The sequence below is a fragment of the Gossypium raimondii genome, chromosome 2 (assembly GCF_025698545.1).
Source record: "Gossypium raimondii isolate GPD5lz chromosome 2, ASM2569854v1, whole genome shotgun sequence".
Taxonomy (NCBI): domain Eukaryota; kingdom Viridiplantae; phylum Streptophyta; class Magnoliopsida; order Malvales; family Malvaceae; genus Gossypium; species Gossypium raimondii.
Window position 1 is genome coordinate 31,484,766 of NC_068566.1, and position 21,513 is coordinate 31,506,278.

The window sequence follows — 21,513 nt, forward strand, 5'->3', positions numbered from 1 at the left end:
TCATGGATCGAACCATGTCTAACAAAGTTCGATTTCTTCTCTCGAAAACTCCATTCCATTGAGGAGCACCAGGAGGAGTAAGTTGTAAGACAATCCCACATTCCTTCAAAAGACCATCAAACTCTAAGCTAAAATACTCTACACCTTGATCAGATCGAAGTGTCTTGATAGTTTTGCCTAGTTGATTTTGTACTTCATTTTTGAATTTCTTGAACTTTTCAAGGGACTCAGGCTTATGGCGCATGAGATAGACATACCCATATCTACTGAAATCATCAGTGAAAGTAATGAAGTAGTGAAATCCACCTCTAGCCTGTGTATTTATTGACCCACATACATCAGAATGTATTAGGCCTAATAAATTACTAACTCGTTCACTTTTACCAGTAAAAGGAGATTTAGTCATTTTTCCCAATAAGCAAGATTCACATACCTCAAATTGTTCAAAAACAAATGAATCCAAGAGACCATCTTTATGGAGCTTAGATATGCGTTCCTCACTAATGTGGCCTAAACGACAATGCCATAGATAAGTTTGATTTGAGTCATTTATTTTCGATCATTTAGTATTTATGTTGTAAATGGGATTCATTTGATCTAAAATATAGAGGCCATTAATCAATTGTGTCGAACCATAGAAAACCTTATTGAGATAAAATGAACAACAATTATTCTTAATAATTATCTCAAAACCAATTTTGTCTAAACAAGAAATTGAAATAATATTTTTAGTCAAACTAGGCACATAATAACAATCCTCTAAATAGAAACCAAGTCCACTAGGCAAAGATAAATTATATGTTCCCACAGCTAATGTAGCAGCAACTTTTGCTCCATTTCTAACTCGCAGGTCCACATCTCCTCTAGCCAAAGTCCTACTCCTTTGTAGTCACTGTACAGAAGTACAACTGTGAGAACCACAACCAGTATCTAATACCCATGAAGTAGTAGTTGATAAATTAATATCAATAACATAAATAACTGAAGCTTATTTTGGCCTTCTTAACTTCCTCAAGATAGATAGGGCAATTACGCTTCCAATGTCCAGTCATACCACAATGAAAGCAGTTTCCTTCCTTAGCCATCCCACCTTTAGGTTTCAATGCAGCCTTTACTTTTTTAGGCTTGGGCCTACCTTTGCCCTTGGGCTTTGTCTGAAATTTGGCATTTCCCTTGCCCTTGTTATTACGGACCATCAGTATAGGCTTGGGTCCAACCTTTTTCATGTTGCCTTCAGCAGTTCATAACATACTGAGCAACTGTGCAGAGTCTTGTCAATTTCATTCATATTGAAATTGAGGACAAACTAGCTGTAGCTATCTGGAAACAATTGCAGAATAACATCAGTGACCAACTCTTGGCTCAATGGAAACCCAAGCTTAGACAGGCTTTCAATATAGCCAATCATCTTAAGGACATGAGGTCCTACTGGGCTTCCTTTAGCCAGCTTACACTAGAATAGGGCCTTAGAGATATCGAACCTCTCTTGCCGTGCTTACCTCTGATAAAGTTCTTTTAGGTGCTCAATCATTTCATAAGCAACCATGTCCTTATGTTGCTTCTGAAGCTCAGGATTCATAGTGGCAAGCATAAGACATCCAACGTCTACCATGTCATCGAGATGCTTTTTGTAAGCATCTCTATCAGCCCTCGAGGCATTAGCGGGTGGTTCATTAGGAAACGGTTGTTCAATGACATATAATTTCCGCTCTTGTTTGAGGACAATCCTCAAGTTACGGAACCAGTCAAGAAAATTCAAACCATTCAATTTGTCCTTCTCAAGGACTGATCGCAATGAGAGTGTATTAGTGTTTGCAGCTATAATTTATCTACAACAATAAAATATGCGTATGTAAATTTACCAAGTTTATATCAATCATTAAAAAGACTTTATTAAATGATGTTCCCACTATTTTATTACAAAATTAATAACCCTCATATATTAGTTTCGGAAAGACTTTCTCGAAAAGTATTTCAAGTGGGTTAAGGATCCATATTTCACATCCTCTTAAGTCAACTTTGGCTTTACTCTCAAGATTATGGTTATCTAGGTAAGCAATACTTGTTAATTACATCATATGTAACTCCTAAAGTTTGGTGAACAACTCTTGTTCTAATCATCTTATGATTTATCCAAATTACTTGGCTCTAGGTTTCTAATCCTATTGGAATAACCTAGTTAAGTCATTAACCAATTTTAACCAGCGAATATCACTTGTTTATTCTTCGCGTTTAACCAAGATAAATACTAGTATTTCGCTTTAGCAGAACCTACACAGTATTGATCGAGGCCTTAATGAGGGAAAAATTGGAAGGCAATATTGACTTAATATTTTAATAGAGGGATTTTGTTAAGGTTGTTCCATCTCACCAATTATGGTTTACTTTAGTCCATTTAGCTATTTAATTGATCTCATCAATTAATGTGGTTCATTATTATCAAATTTTAACATATTTAAAATTTGGCATGCTTTAGACATCCATAGCATCTCATACATGAATAAATAAAACAATAAATAAATGCAATAGTTATAGCCCATAAACTAAGGTGGTGCAACCCAAGCCAATGGGAGAACCAAAAGGAAACCTAAAGCTGTAAGCCGTTTCACAAGCTATCGGTCCACACTAGTTGGCCCATCTTCCTTCTCGTCTTAGCCCACAGCAACTTTTGCAAATTACAATATGCAAAAACTCATTTTATATACGAAGGAGTAAGATGAGAAGAGAAATACAAGAGAATAGTAGTAAGGCACGACACGCAAGTTGTATTTATAAAATTAAAACCTTTTATCAAATGGGTCATCGGGCTATTACTATGCCTTTCAAACACCGTGCATGTCAAAAATAGCATACATAATTCAACGTTTTGTTAAGGTGAATTGTAACATATCCTTTCAACTTTTATGGCCACCAAGTTTAATTTATTATAAAACATACCTTAAGAAGATAGGGTCTGAGGCGGTCGGAGGAAGCGGGCCTTCCAAAGAAAAATGATGATAATTAGTTAACAACAAAGCTATGATTGTGCCTTCCAAAAAAAATGGAAACCAATTAAGATTCCTACATTATTAGAACACTGTAAAAATGTACTAATCAACTACCATGAAGACTTGACTGACATATTTAATATTTAATCATCATTAAGTTTTCTAAAGTGAAAATTAACCGTACAAATTTGGATGTTTATGAATATGTAATTTTTTTTCATATTCAAATATTTTATTTACCTATTTGTAATGAAATCAAAGAAGATATACATCTTCTTTGGATATACATTATCCGAACTTATTTGAAATCAAGTGCACAAGACTCGCAGTTTTAATCTTTTTTACTAAAGTTAATTTAAAACAGCTAAATCTTGATCAATATTCTACATATACTATATTAATGATAATGAAACCAAAACAACACTGAACAATAATGTCAATAATGGATGTAACTATTTAATCCCACACCTATAGCTCTTCCTAGTTCAGCCAGCCATCCACCCTCGAATGCGTATTATTTCATATAAAAACCGGCTCAAAAATTAAAGAAAACTTCAAGGACATTTATTATTTAAGCTACTGTCTTAGAAAAAAGGGAAACTAGGCAACTAGATGTGGACTAGATCAAATGTGTCTCACACACGAAAGGATCTAAGGCCCTTTTGTCGCCTTGTATTAAACAACAATGCCTAAGCACATGCCATAATACAATAATAAATAATCATGAATAATATTCCAACACAAACTAGTGACTCTTTTGGTCACCCAGGTTTCAACAAATCTTTTTCAAAGAGTGTATTTTGGAAAAAAAAAGAATAGGAAACCACCACCTTAACAAAGCTAGACGGTCATGCTTTAGCATTAGCATTGATTGCATTATTAGCTTTATACACAACGTCAGTTGTTACTTGCAAGAGGCTTCATTTGATAGAGAAAAAAGATGATTTTTTTTTAATTTTTTTCTCTATAACAACATTCAATTCATGTTTCATGTCTATTCAGTATGGCTCGTAAAGGAAGATGATGGAGAACAAAGCTTTTCGAGTGTTGATAATATCTTAGATATTGGTGGTCGATTTTCAGATTCACTTGCACACTGCAATACAAGGCGAACTACTTGATAAGCTTTTTCGGGGTTGTAACCTTGGGCGATCTTAGCATGCATGATTTTTGATAAGTTGCTTCCTTTTTCTCAGTAAGGGCATTCTTTTGTCAAAGGGTTAGATCTTTAGTTTAGCAAATCGCGCAGCCTTAGGGGATTTCTTGGGTTCAAATCCTGCCTAATTCAGCCTACTCTTGAAAAATGAGAATTCTTGTAGAAATTCTCTAAGGCCCCGAAGCAAAGTGGAAGCAAACACTAAAGAAAAAAGAAGCTATGAAAAAACAAAAAGCCACAGAAAAATAGCTCACACAAAGTGTTTGAGTAAATGCTTTTAATAGTATTCAATTACTATGAAGGATTACTTATTATGAAGGATTACCACTAAGTGAACACAAATGAAGGGGAAAGCCTCCATTTATAGTTGAGCTCCCCCAAAACTAAAGGTATAGATTGAGTTATATTGACGGTCGAGATTTGTGCCTCTCTACAAGATTTGAGTCTTAAGGGATTTAAACTCTATACATCTTTATCCTTTAGGATTTAGATTAATTATCCTGGTAACTATAGTTTTACTAGAGTGCTTCTCTAGGCCACCAAGACTTCTAGTAGATGAGCTTTTCCATGGGTTCCACGAATCGAGCCAATTAATGTAGGTCAAATGAGCCCCATTTAATAAGTTGACCTCTATGGGATGCTCTGTATACAATGACCATAGGCTTTGATCTGCTTCCCCTGACATTCTCCCCCACCCATTCTCACCACGCCCTCGTCCCGTCCTTGAGATGACACTAGTTTGACTCATATCGGAATGATCTCGATGCCTTGATTGATTCCCAAATACTCTCCCTGTCGAGTAGTTCCACCTATCTAAATATTTGCCTCGTCTTATATCTCCATCGTTGCCTAACTTGCACTATATTTCTCTCTTATACATCTTGATTGTAAGAGGCCACCACTCTTATTTGTCCCCATTATGACTTGCCTCGATCAAGATCCTCTTGATCTACACAAATAGGCTTAGGCATGCCTGTTGGAACGCCAGCACCTTACGGCACAGTGAAAAAATAAAACATCCAGCGATCCTAACCATGGATCCATGTGTGAGGAACGAATCAGAGTGAAATATAGGTTTCGAAATTACTGAATCTTTATTCTGAGTAGACAGCGACGCCTCGGCAACGAGTAATCTAATCTACTATTGAATCAAGCCGTAATCTATTTTGACTCCGGCCTCTACGTAATCCACCCAGTTGACATGAACAGAAGGAATCCACAAAACTGTTTGGAAAAGACTTTGCTTTGACGGCTGCTAGACCCACCAAGCAAAGAAAAAACGGGATTTTATATCTATTTTTTAGGGTTTCTAGAAATTAAATAAATATAACAATGTTTTAAACTCAAAATTATACTTACATTAATTATAATAATGATTTCGATAAACTATATTTATTTGAATTTATATACAAACCAAATTCATGTTCTCATTATGCATACAACAACCTTGTACATATAATGTATTCGATACTTGATTACCCAATTAAATTAATTATATAATTAATTTAATTCAAGCGACAACCAAACACAATACCAACTATGTTTTATTCCGTTAATTTCAACTATAGGATGTGACCCTGTAGGTTCTTGTAACGTTAGCAGTAATACTAGAACGATTCCAATGTTACAAACAATGAGTGGCACCTAGCAATGCATCATTGCTACCTAAGTCACAAGAAATCATGATTCGACATAACCTTTTTATGATTAACCTTTCATGCAATAATCCTTAAGTTCTTTATCTCTGGATTGGACACAAGTCATGGAATAGTCACACTTGCATAGTCCATTCCATGTTCCTTGATATCTTAAGTAGACTATGGTATACAAATAAGTATGACATCTCATATCAGCTTATTTGAGCATGACCATGCATTTCTAGTCTCACTCAATCAAGTGGCCTAAGATATTACTCCCATTATGTAGGAGAGATTTATCCTATATCGATCAACCATATCCCTCTACACAGATCATGGTATATCCAACATCAGCCATTATAGAACAACCAATTACGGTGTACATTTGACTGTATCAAATTATACAACTCACGATGTTGGGATTATGATGATCTCAAGTCTGAGGATCATATACATATTAATCACTACGAGTAATGTTGTGACAATTACATAATAATCCAAGAAACATACTCATAACGGGTCAGTCCAATATGATATTCTCTAACACACATATTCATGCATCGATTTTGACATTCCATATCAATGACAACTCTTTATCATCAATCAACTACATGTTAGTCTTAATGCATTATTGTTGTCCTGGCCAACAATAATACTTGACTAAGAACCTTTTAAGAATAATCATATTATTCTCAGGACATTATTATAAAACAGTTTATTTATACACACAAAAAAGAAACTGAAATAATAATGGTAACACCTTATATTAATAAACATGATAAATCAAGTATGTTATTACAACCATCTCATGATTGATCTTTGGGCATACTCTAACAATGCCTACATTTAACACCAAGTTTACCTTGAAAAATGTGGGGTAGTTTGTTTTGTGATTCCAAGGATTAAGGACGCCAATTTTGACAAAAGAAGATTACTTAAAATTTGTTTTTAGTCCCTATAAGTTGCGTAAGTTATGGATTTAATCCTTGTATTTAGATTTGATTAAATTTAACTTTTATACTTTTTAAATTGGTCAAGTTGGATATTCACAAATATTCAAGCTATTTGTTTAAATTTTGCTATATATTAGTCTCAGATTATTCTTAAAATTGTAAATTTAATCTATATTATCTAATTGGATCATTCTTAGTTTCTATACTTTTGAATTTCAAAATTTAGGTCTTAAAACAAATGACTATAGTTAAATTCATTAACTGGTTTTTTTAACAATATGTGAAAACAACAAACTAGCATGGTATACACAAAAGGATATGTTTGACATGTCATATTTTAGAAACAACAAAACTTAACTTAATGAATTTAACAACTACATTTAATAAGGATTAAAATTTTAAAATTCAAAACATAATAAATCTACATTTAATTAGGATTAACAATTTCAAATTAAAAATCATACGAACTAAAAATGATCAAATTAAAAATAATGATTAAATCCACAACTTACAAACATTAATAGTATAATTTAACCAAGAAAATGTGTCACAAATTTTGAACTAAAACAACAAACTATTCAAAGCATCAAATTATTTACTCGATTTATATTTGATTGAGTTCGACCACCATTTTTTTCTCAATTAAATCTCATCTAAGCCTAATTCAATCCAAAATTAAATAAAATAATACAAAAAATACTATCTCATCCCATCTATGAACATGCATGTGGTGAATTCATAGCTACATCATATCAATACTTATGAAATTTCAATATGCTAACACATTGCAATCAATCATTTATTTTTTTATCTTCTTATTCAATTTTCATCCCTTTTTTTTCTTAATTTTAATCATTTGTTGATGTTTGAGGTTGATGACTTAAAATGGAACTCTTTAGGCGATCGACATTGGATCCGAAAAAAAAAATTTTAATTTTTTTTATAAACATTCAAGTGTCTAGTTTACTTGTTTGGATCATCTATAATTTTAAATATAATTGCATAATCGAAAGCTTTACCAACTAAATGTTGGTAAAAGTACTATGGAGGATCTTATAGTAGGAGTCAGATTGCATTTTGCCCCATTTACTCAAAAATCAAGTAAATTAAACCATGTACTTTAGATCAAAGAGCAAATTAGTCCTTCTATTAAAATTCCATCCATTTTTACTGTTAAAAATTGGTCATTGTACGTCATGCTATCATGCACATGGCACTCCACGTGTCATTGTCTGGCTATTCTGTCAAGTGCATCCGTTTTTAATAGTACAAACAGATGTATTTTAACAGAAATGATTAATTTGCTCTCTTTTTTTTTGGTGAAAAGAAATAAAGATTGCAGTTAAATGAATTGGTCACAAATACCATCAACTGTACCAAAACGTATGAGTTTTAAAACCTCCCTTGGCATACTGCCATAAACCTACAAATCTTCCCTCTTGTTTATCGACATTTTAGCTAGGTAATCAATAAATCGATTCTTTTCTCTGGGGACATGTCTCAGACTCTAACACTCAACACGTGACAAAATCTGATGAATCCATCTAAGCAAAACAGAGTTTGAATCTATGAATGAACTATCTTGGATTCCTTTGATCACATTCAAGTTATCAGAATGAATCACTATCTTGCTATAGCTTCATCATTGAAGGAGGACCAAGCCATCCAAGATACCCTATAATTTCGCATCAAAAACCCCCACATGTCTGTTATACCTGAAGATCCACTCCCTAACCCCATTTCGCACCATTCCCTCAACACCCCTAATCTCGAGTCATGTTTAACTACTCTATCAGAATTTTAAATGAAGCCAATTTCCTGACAAGGGTTGACAAGGACTATTTTCCTGATAATTACTTCGAATATCCTTATGAACCGATATGTATTATTTTGCTCAACTGTATGGCGCTTTAGCAACCTCAAAAGAACTCTAAGTTGTACCTTGGAAAATGGAGAGATTCCTATTTTTCCAAATATGCCAAGTAATCCAACCGAAAAGTCAAGGCTAACTAACCCCCTTATATTTAATCCCAAAAGATTCTACAAATTAGAAACAAGCCATTCATAAAGGTTAGTCAAAAACATGTACCATGGTGATTTATCGGAATGACTTGCGCCCAAACTTCCTTCGCAGTTGAACAATCTCTAAGCATATCTAAGATATCTTTTGTGGATTCACCACAATATAAGCAGGAGCTGTCGTGACCAACACCTCTTCTCACACACTCGACATTAGTAATTAAACGTTGCTTAAGCACTAGCCACAAAAACAACCTTACCCTTTGGGGCCTCTAAAACTTCCACACCAATTTCCACTCCGTATTTCTAGTGGACCAAGTTCCTTCCTAAATCATCCAATATGCACTTTTCATGAAAAAGGACCCTGTTGGATTACCGATCCAACTAATCCTATTCGACCTTGTAGAAGGATAGGGAGGGGGAATGCTTATAATATTATTAATGACATTATCTGATAGCCAAACTGAAAAAGGCCTAAATTCCACGTACCTTCATCCGTTACCATGTCACTAAGTAAACAACTGAAGTAATATTAGACTGTAAAGGGATATGGTTTATTAAAGGGCCTGTTTTTGGAATCCAGGGATCCTCCCAACAAAAAGTATTGTTTCCATCTCCCACTGACTGAACTAAATTATCTCAAAGCAGATACCAGACCTTAGAGATTCGTTTCCAAAGAAAAGAGCATCTACTCCTTGCTATATTTTCAGGGAGTTTTTCTTTCATGTTATATTTGGAGTGAATGACACAGATCCATAAAGCATTATCTTTTATAACTAAGTTGAACCTAAGTTTTAATTAGAAAGAGGTATTTTGATCTCTTAACGGCCTAAGTCCAAAACTCCCACAACATTGTGGTTGACACACTAAATCTTAGCTAACGAGAGACATATTCTTCTTACCATTAGTAAACCCCTAAATGAATTGCTTGACCATATGTTCAATCTCATCACTGATTCTTTTGGGAATAATCATGGACTATATAAAATACATAGGAATAGATAATAGGACCATTTGCGCCAAAGTAGCTCTGCCTACAAGCAAGAGTTTCTAGCCTTCCAACTTTGCCATTTGTTTTGAACCTTTTCCACTACAAACCTTAGAGTGATGTTAGTGACGCTTTCATGGAATAGGGAAACCCCAAATAAGAGCCCAAATCCTCTACTTTTCTGAAACTAATCATACCACTGATTACCCTTGCCAGATTTTCCTCAACTACACTTGAAAAGAAGATATTTGTCTTTCTAGCATTAATCTTGTGACCATAGAAAATGCAAAAATTCTCTAATATGCCCATAAGTAATTTGGCTTGTTGGATGTCTTCTTTGCAAAAGATAACCAAAAAATCTGCAAAGAATAAGTGAGATAGGGCTAAACCGGTTCGGGATAACTGGATAGGACATCACATGCCTAAAGAGACAATAAAGTGTATACTATGTCTTAGTCATTCCATACATAACACAAAGAGGTTCGGAGACAGTGGACACCCTTGTTGAATCCCTCGAACAAGCTTGAATTTCTATGTAGGTACTCCGTTCCATAAAACCTACATAGTAGAATTAGAGATCGCAGACATAATTAAATTTATGAGGAAATTTGAAATACCTGCAACCTAAAGCTAGGCATCGATAAAATCCTATTGCAACCTATCATATGTCTTCTCCAAATCAATCTTAACTACCATTCATTGCTTGTTATTTCTCTTTCCTTTCATAGAGTGTATAACCTCCTGTGTTATAATGGTATTATCCACAATGCTTCTACTTGCTATGAAACCCGTTAGTTCTTGAGCAATTAATTTAGGAAGAATAAGTTTAAACTAGTTGGCTATAATCTTCATAATTAGCTTGTATAATAGCGAACACAAACTAATTGGGTGAAATTGAGCAAAATTCTTAGGATTAGCAACCTTCAGAATAAGAACTATCAGTGTATTGCTTAACTTAGAATCAATACTCCCTCCATAAAAAACATTCTTGGCCCATTTACAAATATCTCCCCCAACAACCACCCATTGGTTTTGAAAAAATAAAGCATGAAACTCATCACTACTTAGGGCCTTCAAATAAGCCATGTCAAATAATGTCTTTTTATTTCATCATTAGATATCGGTCTACCCAAAAATTCAATATCAGAATCATCAAGATTAGGAAAAGAACTTAGGGGTAAGCCCCTCATAAGTTCTAGAATATCACCATATAATTTCTAAAAGAAAACCATTACTTTTGTCCGTAGAGCATTTGGATCATAAATCCACTCTCCGTCAGCATTCCGCAAAGCAGTAATTTTATTACATTTTCTTCTTTGAAGCGTACATTTGTGAAAAAACTTAAGTCTTGCTTTCGATTTCCAAAGTAACTCCTTGTGATGAAGGACGATTTCTAGTTCTTCCCTTAACCTCAATTCTCTTTGAAGAAAATGACTCAAGATCAAACATTCCATTACCTTTTGAACATCCAACAACTTTTTTATTAAACGCCTTTTGTCAGTCTCAATATGCCCATACATAGAATTATTCCATTCCTTTACACTAGAGGTAAAATGGGATTAAAAATCTGACATATTCCTATTAAAGTTCCACTTACTTTAAAAAAAATGATGAGAAACTTGGGTGTTTAGTCCACCCTGCCAAAAAACAGAAAAGGCCTTCCTTTAGGTAAATCAAGCTCTAGAGAAACATATAAAAGAAGAGGTCTATGATCTGATTTGGTTCTTGAAAGATGAGTAGCCAAACTATTAAGGAATGCTCTCATCCAAACATCAACTTTATGCCATGTGAAAGGATCCCTGAATCCCAAATCATGAAGCTCGACCACCTCCACAAATTCACCAAATAGAGAACAACCCTTCCTTCTGGATCATTCACCTTTCTTTTCACAAGAAGAAAGAATAGCGTTAAAGTCCGTCATAACTACCCATGGTGACGAATTCGGAGGGAAAGTCGATTTTAAATCTTCCCAAAACAACTTTTTTCTATGTCTATCAAGACTTCCATAGACAAAAGCAACAAAAATATCCTACAAGGGAAATCTATTAGAGACTCGTATCAAAATAAACTAAGTGTGGTTTCGAATTACTACAACCCGAATCGATTCCTTCCAACCAATCCAAATGCCTCTAGAATATCCAATTGCTTTCACATGATGGGACCGCTGAAACCCTAACTTAGCGATAATTCTATCTACCTTAGCACCACTGACTCTTGGTTCAAGTAAACCAACAATAATTGGTTTATACTCCATATTATACTCACGAAAAATTTGAGGGAATTTAACATTGGCATATCCTGAAAATTCTAAGAAAAACTTGATAAATTTATAAAAAGATAAAAAGGGAAACTGACCTCCATTATTCAGAAAGTGACTTATCCGCCGGCCTTGTATCCGCACCATTAAGATCCCCTTTACTGGCCTCATTTTTTAACTGAGAAGCAATAAGGTCGACCATGGAGTTCATTGAGTCAGACAGATGAACTCTTGAATTTCCAAACATTTAAATTCAACTCCCATACCCACAAAGAGGCTTGTTGAGTTTCTTATCACTCTTATCGACTTCGATTTTCTCACCAACTCTTCTTCTTTTCCCACCTGACATTCCCTTTCGAGCTTCCACCATCAATTTCAAAAGTGATTTTTGGTTACAAATTTTATTTCCTGAAAGTCATAATTGAATGTTTTACGGGATCCAAAACACCCTCACTCAATGAAGTTCCAACCTCCATCAAGCCCTCAAAGGTCGATTTAAAATGACAAGTAGTATTGGAATTAATTTCAACAATCAAACATGAATTTCCTGCAGCTAGAGAATCAACTGTATATGCATAAAGGGAAAACTCATTAATAAAATCTGGTTCATTTTGTTTCAACACCGCTCGAGCCTCCAAATTAAAGGCTTGGGAGTCAGAGCACGAAATCACAAAGTCACCATTGGCCCCATTAAGAATTTTTGTTGGTTTCACAATTTAGTTTGGCCTACTTTCAAAAACAATAACCTTACTTGGGCCCTTAGAAGAAAAGGCTCTTGTCCACCCAGGATCCCTACTACCATCCACTAAACTGCCACTCACCATCGGGCCTGATAAGCCAACCATCTTCACATAGCCCACTTGAGCAACCTTGCTACCCAACTCCCTAGAAATCCCACCGACAACCTTGCTATCATTAATCAAAACCCCTAAGTCAGAATTTACAATAAGTTCCTTTCACTTAGATTTGAAATCCTTAGATTTCTCACCACCATTAGCACTAATTTCTTCATTTTTATCTAAGAAAATTAACGTAGAGAATCTAGAACCTCTAAAAATTCTTCTTAGATTTTCCTCTTCAGATATCTGTTTGCTTGAAAATCACTGTGATCTCTTCTCAACAACCATCCACAACCCGTAAGTGTCCTTCCCATTTTCCATGTCGACCTCCTTTGTGGGCGTTTTAGTTGATGAGTTTTGCTTCTCCGATTGTGCCATGCTCCCGACTCGAGTAAAAGCCTCCTTCAAATAACCATAACATCCATAAGAGAAGCAGACAACCGGTAATGATTCGTATTCAATTTATTGAGATTTGCCGTTAATCAACACCTGTAACACCTACAGTTTGTCCAGATTAATATAGATGGCCATACGAGCAAAACACCCCTTTACTTTAGTATCCGTGTTGAAATCTAGTTTAGTAAGTTTCCCTATCATTTCCCTAATCTTCTAGAGGACCTTTCTCTTGTACAAATGCCCCGAAAGACCTTGTAATCTAATCCAAGTCTTGACAACACTAAGGTATGGATGAGCTGGATTAAAATCAATTTTCCAAGGTTGCACCGTCAGATATTGTCTGAAGACGACCCAAGGCACTTGAGATATCACTTTGTCAAAATCCTCTTTGTCTAAGAATTTTACCAAAAAATAACTGTTTCCAATGTCCATCAATTGGATCAGTGCAAAAGGTCTCCAAATACTATGAATCCTATTAAAAAAAGTCGCATACCCTGTATTACGTCTCAACAGTTTTAGCACTACCATAGTAGACATATCACGTATGAGAAACTGATGAACCCTTTCCAAAAACTCAATCGAAGAAATGCCATTGATAGCCGATTTCCTAATATCCCCTTCACAGAATTCAAAATCATCACCACCTTTCGAATATAAGAATTCAACCATCTTCTTCAAATCTGATTGTCCTTTACCCACTAGCTTATCCTTCCAAGACAAGGTCGGCTCATTAGACAAATCCATATCCCTCGACTCGTCCGGATCAACATATTTATCCTTGAACCTTACCTTCTATTAAGAGTTAAATTGTATTTGCTCTTTAATTTAATATATTGGAACTAATTTACCTATTTTTTAATAAAAAAAGAAAATACAATTTAACTCCTAATAGAAAGTCCTCTATAACACTTTTACCTCTAAATATTTCATATAATTGGACTTCATGACGTGTTCAGAAATTTCAATTATTGAAAATTCACCAACTCCTTTGAAAGAGAGATTTGGTGGTCTGCTCACAAGGGTTAGCACGAATGTGAAATTAGAAGTGATTTTCAAGAAACAATTGTATTTAATATAGGAGGTTGAAATCAAAGACAAATATTCCTCTAAAGACAAAAATCATGGGTTAATGCTTGTTTTTACTCCTCAGGTTAGCAAAGATTTGTTTTCAGTATTAATTATCCCATAAAGAATTAATATTTTTGTTCCTAATAAAAACAAAAATAGTAACGAATATGTTTGAGTATTTTATATTTTTATTTGGTAGCAAAATTTTAAAAGGAAATTTTACTTCCTATGAAAAAACATACCAAATTTAATTTAAGATAAACTATATAATTAATCATTTAACTGTAAACATATTTTTATTTTAATCATTAAATTATAAAAATTTTCAATTTTATCATTTAACATTATCATCTGGTTTTAATTATCCTATATTAAATCATGAACAGAAATGATGGTAAGATAATAGCTTTATATATATATGGGCAAAACCTGCGGATTTGATGATAATTGGTCAACAACTAAACCGTAGTTGTGCCTTCCAAAAGATAAGGGAACCAAACTCAACTACTTCCAAACAACAAATGGCAACCATAGAACACTGTAAAAATGTTTGGACTTAACAACTACCATGAAGACCTGACTAGAATATTTAATATTTAATTATCATTAAGTTTTCTGAAGTGATAATTAAGAATATAAATTTGGATATTCGTGAATATCTGAATTGTTCTTTTAAATATTCAAATATTTTAATCAACTATTTGCAATGAAATCAAAACAGATGTCAATCTTTAGATATACATTATCCGAACCTACATGGAATAAAATGAGCAAAACTTGCAATTTTAATCATTTTTAGTAAAGCTAAATCAAAACAACTGAATTTTGATAAATATTCTACATATACTATATTAATGATAATGAGACCAAAACAGCACTAAACAACGTCCATAATGGATGTAACTATTTGATTAATCCCACACCTATAGCTCTTCCTGGTTCAGCCAGCCAGTATAAAAACTGGCTCAACACCTATCACCTAGAGGGGACCGGAACGATTTACTGCATCGGTTCAGCATCCCCGTATGGATGCACCAAGCAGGAGCAGATACTACCTCAACTTCTTCTCCGATAATGATATGAGCTGCAAAAATAGAACCAGCAGATAAATCAATATGTGTAGCTATCTTGAACAGATATCAAATGATTAAACACCGGTGACATGCTGCTTGATAAGGATAATACATGCGTGCGAGACCCAAATACATAGGTTGTCAATATCAGGACTAAAAGTGACAGCTACACTTCGACACCAGTTTAAGGTTCTGCTTGGTACGGAGAATGGAAAAGAGGGAGGATGGAAAAACTCTCAATCTAATGGTTAAGCTATAAAGTAAGTGATTATGAATCTTAAACCATTTGATTAACAAATTTTCCATCCTCACTCTTTTCCATCCTTCTTACCAGGCAAAGCCTAAGAGAACGACAAAGAAAGACGATGAAATCTTCTAGATGGAATATTTAGTATGAATATAGTGATCATGTAGAATTTTCAAGAAACATACAGAATTTATTCTCGAAACTCTCCAAAGAAGGCTGAAACAGAAACCAAGATTACTCTAGGAGAAGAATGAAGAACTTGAAATCTCAAGTTGAGGCCTCTACCTAAAATAGGTGCTTGTAAGCTTCCTGATGGTAGTAGTTTCAATGTGTATGAGAAAGTCATGTTTAATACAAACAATATTTGTCTAAATGCAAACAAGCGTTTACTGTTTAACATTAGGGAAGATGCAGGAAGACGTCATCTTTGTTTGCAACAACAGAGGCAAATATGTTGTCTATCTCTAAACAAAAGCAAATTGTTGATACTGTTAAGTTCAATCAATCAAATACATGAAAATAAAAATATATATATGTGGAAAGCATGGTGCAAACCAAATCATAAACCGCTGTTGTCAAGGCAAGACTGATCTAATTTTTCTTCTAAAAAGACATGCAAAGTTTTTTTTTTTCTTTTGTTGGTTAATACGCATGATTTTTTTTAGTAATACCATGTATGTTGTTGAATACTAACATTGTGAATAAGAAAGTTTGATTATCCCTTTTGCAGTAGTAAATGTATAATTAAATAGAAAAATTGAAAATTAAAGGAATTTAAAGAAAAGTTCAATGCAAGTTATTTTTTTTTTTCAGCTACCACCTTAGAAAAAAGGGAACCTAGGCAACTAGATGTGCACTAGATCAAATGTGTCTCACACAAAAGGATCTAAGGTCCCTTTGTCGCCTTGCATTAAACAGCAGGCACATGCCATAATAGAACCACAAAGAATCACGAATAATATAATCCAACACAAACTAGTGACTCTTTTGGTCACCCAGGTTTCAACAAATCTTGTTCAAAGAGTGCATTTTGAAAAAAGAATAGGAAACCACCACCATAACAAAGCTAGACAGTCATGCTTTAGCATTAGCACTGATTCCATTATTAGCTTTATACACAACGCCTGTTGTAACTTGCAAGAGGCTTAATTTGAGAGGGAAAAATATGATTGTTTATTTTCTCTTGTACCTAGTTGTATCCATGAGGTATAAGATGAAAAATATAACACAATCGAAATGGCCGGTCAAACCTACATATGGTTCACTCTGACATGACAATAAGTAGTAAACCAAATATAAGCGATTCAATGAACAGAGAAGAGAAGGATGCACTTAGTGATACATAAATGAAAATCAGGATAAGCTATGCACTCATTTTCATTCAAAGAACAAGCTGCAAGCATCTTCAAAAAACACAAACAAGGGTGTCTCTAAATCTATGCTGTCAGACTTTCTGCCAGAAGAAACCCAAAAAATATTTAAATTGAGATTACAGAACAAGGAAATCAACAACCTATCTGGAGGACAAAACTTTGGTGACTAGCATGATTTGTATAGCCATAAAATCTATGAGATTAAGAGGAATTTTAAGATCACAAGAAAGGTATCAAAGACAATAAAGTTATTTAGAGTTGAAGAAAAACGAGGATAACACTAAGATATTAAGAACAAGAAATTATTCACAGGGTATTTCTTTCATATTAAGATACCACAAGCACATAGAAACATGAACTAGCTAATGCCTACACCAGTTTATGCACAAATATAAAAGTATAAAACGCATATGATAATTGATAACCAACCTGACGAGCAACTTGAACTAGTCGTTGACTATCTCTAGATTCTTCGGATGTCAACGTGGACTTTTCTGAATCTAGAGAACCATTTTGCTTCTCCTTTATCTTCTTGTGCAAAATGTCATCATCATGTGAGCAATCTCTGTCAGGGCTGCTCAAAGAATCCTTCTTCCTCTTTCTTTTGAATGTGTACATGAGAAACTTATTATTTGACAGTTGAGGAGAAGACCTCTCAGTTATTTCAGATGATTTAACATCCAAGTTCACTGCAGACACATCAACGGTCTCAAGATCTGTTTTGCAACATGGATCCCCTGATATTTCGGCAGATCCACTTTCCTGCCTTATCAACTGTTTTTTGTCTACCAGCGATTTATCATTATTTTTGTTATCATTGAAGTCGCAAGCTTTCCCAAACTCCACATCATCCTTCTGATCTTCATATCCTGATTCAGCAATTACTTTAGCAGCATCTAAAGGTGAACTAGTGTTAGGAGAATGGGGACCCTTCTGAGTATCATGTTTGATGATCCTAGAGTCCTCCCCAAATTGACCGTTACTTTCAGGATCATGCGAAAAACTTTCCAAGCACAATAGATCAGGTTCTTGGCACATTGCTACAACCTGATCAAGTACATTCATGGATGAGGAAGCTTTATTTTTCTTATATCTAGCAGCTCTTTTCCTTTTCATATGAAAAAAACTAAGAGGAAGAACTTGGGTAATGTTGTTCATCACTTTCAACTCATCTGTTTTTCCTTCCAGTCTGCAGATGTCAGCTCTTGTAGAAAGTTTCGAGGGCATACCCTTACCTTCTTCACCTTCTCCAGTATTTTCATTCTTTGCATCATCTACTTGCCTAGAAAGAGATAAATTTTCATTCAAAAGGCACCTTTCAAGCGCACGAATCCTATGAGTGCACCCATTTCTATACAGGTCAGGCTCTTTTCGTCTCATCACTATGGAGGCAAAATCAGGGTTACAAACATAGCAATTATCCTTACAAGAACACTTATTACCCGCATTAGTTCTGCTCAGAACTGAACTCTTGATATCAGAAACAGTCACTAAATTAGTTTGTGCATCAGGTAAAGATCTGACAGACCAAAATTCATTGATTGTATTTTCCTGAGATCTTTCTACTGAAGCAGCAACATCATCTTTCAACCTTTTTTCATCCGAATAATGCACCGAGTCTTGTGACAGCTTCTCCAACTCATCCTGTGCTTCTCTCAACTCTGCTCTAAGATCTCTAACTATATCCTCAGCCTCTCCCAGTTGTGCTTCGAGCTCTTCAATTCTTTTCTGTTGATTCAAGGACATCATCTCTGCATCATTAACCTACAATCATAACAGACAGCAAATACGTCAGTTATTCAGCATTGTTGTCACTGCACCGACTACTCTTTAATGTATATAAATATTACATAAGTTGAACGGGTAACCGTATGAGAGTATAACAATTTCAAACATAAGGAAAAAATGCACAAACATTTGAGCTTATCCATGTCAGGTGGGTACCACAGTCATAGCTGAGTTGGAGTGATGGAGCACAACATATGTAACAAAACAATTTCTAACCCAAGATAAGAAATACAAAATCATGATTTGCCGCTTGAACCTACTCGATCAATTAGGCCATATACATTCAACTTTAGCAAGTTCACCATGAAAGTTGTTGGACAATTCTTTTCACATAAACCAATGAATTTGCATGATCGAATACATTTTCTCTCACCACAATTCATAAAAGCCTCTGGGGTTTAAGAGAAAACTAAATGGGTTTAACCATCAAACTAACCCATTGCAGGCAAAGCAAATACAACTATAAACAAAATACAAATGCATACCAAAAAATGTAATTCCAATTGACAAACTTGCACTCCTTCAAGCACGCTACAACTGTGATAAATGTTTGAAATGCCTATATTATTGAAAGCAATCTGTTGAGGGAATGTTGGACTCTTAGTTCTAGTGATCAAGAATGAAACCTTAGTAGACAGCTTTTATTTCAAAAAAAGGCTTATTAGAGTTCAATAAAACTATATCAGAAAAATGAGATCAAACATCAAAAACATTTATCACCAAACAAACACACAATGAGAGGAAACCCACATTACGATGCAAAAGGCAGTGAGCAAAAAAATTACAACACCCAAGCTGAAACATCGTCAAACAACAAAAACAAAAACAATCTTAAAAAACCAATAGTTACCTTAGCATCCAACATTTGTTTCAACCTAAGCAACATACGCAACGCCTCATCTTTAGCAGCGAACAGCTCTTGCTGATATCTTAGAGCCTTTCTCTCCGACACCATTATCCTCGCCGCCGCCTCTTTAGCCGTGTTCAGAATGATTTCGGCATAAGCCTTTTTCAAAGCCGTCAATTTCTGTTAAAAGAAAAAAAAAAACAGAAAACATCAAAGAAAACCCACATCGAAAATAATCCTGTTGAACCAATTAAAAATCAAAACCCAAGTCCTTCTAACAAAAAAGAAGAAGAATCAGCTTCAAAATTCATACCCAAAGAACAAAAAGTAGATTAAATTAAGTGTAAAAGTATAGAGAAACTTTACCTGGGAATCCGCCATTGTAGCCACTAATGCATCGAATTGATTCAGTTCCTTTCAGACCAAGTTGCGAACAACAACAACAATATACAAACGGAGGTTTTGTTTTCCTTCCCTAGCAGCAGCTGTCTGTTACGAACTGAAAGACCCCTTATTTCCAAATACCAAGCTTACCCTCCACTCTCCCTTTTATTTACCAACGAAGCGACTTCAGCTGACTTAAGCGGCGGTTTTTTCTTTTTCATTTTTAAGTTATAACATGTTTCCGGTTCTATTCTATTTCTTCCTTCCGCGCCAAAGAAGTGGGGTCCACTAAGGAGCTTGATGGACACGTGGCTGTCGATGCGTGAAGTGGTTTTACGTTTGGGCGGTAGCTGATGGAGGGCCTAGCGTGAGGTAGTGGGTAGATAAGTGACGCTCTGTATGTGGGGTGAAAGTAAAAGCAGTTGGCAACGGCAAAGGTCCCATTGGAGTTTTGAGTTGAGACTTGGGACTTGCGAGCTGTTAATTTAAGCTTAAGCTTGTCAACCTCAGCATACTATCGGCAAAATACAAGTAAAAGTTTCTTTTTTTCAAAATTTACCGAAATGGTCCTATTAAATAATTATTTATCAGAATGAGTTATTTTTCTCGAAAATACGTCCACGTCAGCGCGATGTCAGGGTAAGTGACAGGAAAACGCATCCTCAAGGGTGCGCTTTGTCCACGGATGTAAAGCTACCGACTTGGACGCATTTTGTTGTTGACGTCGGTAGCGTCCCAAGGGACGCATTTTCCCCGCGCGTGAACAGTGCCAACGGTTATTTTTTTGACCGTTGGCCCCCCCCTAACTGTAAAAAACAACTATAAAAACGCCCTACCCCTTCAATTTTTTCACAAATTAATCCTTTCTCAATTTCCTTTCAATTTCCTCTCAAATTGCTCTCAATTTCCTTTCAAATTTCTCTCAAATCCATATTTAATCTCAATTTGCTCTCAATTTCCTCTTAAATTTCTCTTAAATCCCTACTTTTAATTATTTTTAAAAAAATTTAATTTTTTAAAATTTTTTTTAAATCGTAAAAATTTGTACGAATTTAGCAATGGCCGGAGAATTGATTCGTCTTGATAACAAGCACATATCTGTCGAACAAATGAAAATGATAAGTGTTAAATTTATTTTTTAAATATTATTTAAGATTTTTTATTTATTCATTTTTAAATAATTTTTAATTTATTATTTGTTATAAAAGTCTGTAGATCGGATATTGGAATGCTATATCTGGAATATGCATGGTCCTCCTTCACCATTAGTAGAGAATTACCTGCGGAAAGCGGGTTTTTGGCACGTGGCGACGGTAGGCCGAGGATGCAAGTTGGACCCGAAACTTATCAGTGCGTTGGTTGAGAGGTGGAGACCCGAGACGCACACATTCCATCTTCCATGTGGAGAGTGCACTATCATTTTGGAAGATGTCAATCTGCAATTGGGATTATTGGTGGACGGGTACCAGTCACCGGGTATGTTCAATCTGGCGATTGGGGA

At 34.9% G+C, this 21,513-nt stretch overlaps 1 protein-coding gene across 1 annotated transcript; it reads right to left on the minus strand.

Annotated features, from left to right (window-relative positions):
- Positions 1–15,000: 15,000 nt before the first annotated feature.
- Positions 15,001–20,238, minus strand: LOC105788123 (uncharacterized). Its single transcript, XM_012614858.2, has 4 exons — positions 19,995–20,238; positions 19,632–19,808; positions 17,423–18,757; positions 15,001–15,384 (listed from the first exon to the last, which is right to left on the minus strand). The coding sequence occupies exons 1-4, from the start codon at positions 20,007–20,009 to the stop codon at positions 15,352–15,354; spliced, it is 1,560 nt and encodes a 519-aa protein (XP_012470312.1). The 5' UTR covers positions 20,010–20,238; the 3' UTR covers positions 15,001–15,351.
- Positions 20,239–21,513: the final 1,275 nt, after the last annotated feature.

Excerpts from the sequence above, each read along its gene's own strand:
- LOC105788123 (XM_012614858.2), bottom strand. Across the intron at positions 18,758-19,631 it reads AACAAATGTTGGATGCTAAG|GTTAATGATGCAGAGATGAT; the intron begins GTAACTATTGGT and ends TTATGATTGTAG. Across the intron at positions 15,385-17,422 it reads TAGTTCAAGTTGCTCGTCAG|CTCATATCATTATCGGAGAA; the intron begins GTTGGTTATCAA and ends CTATTTTTGCAG.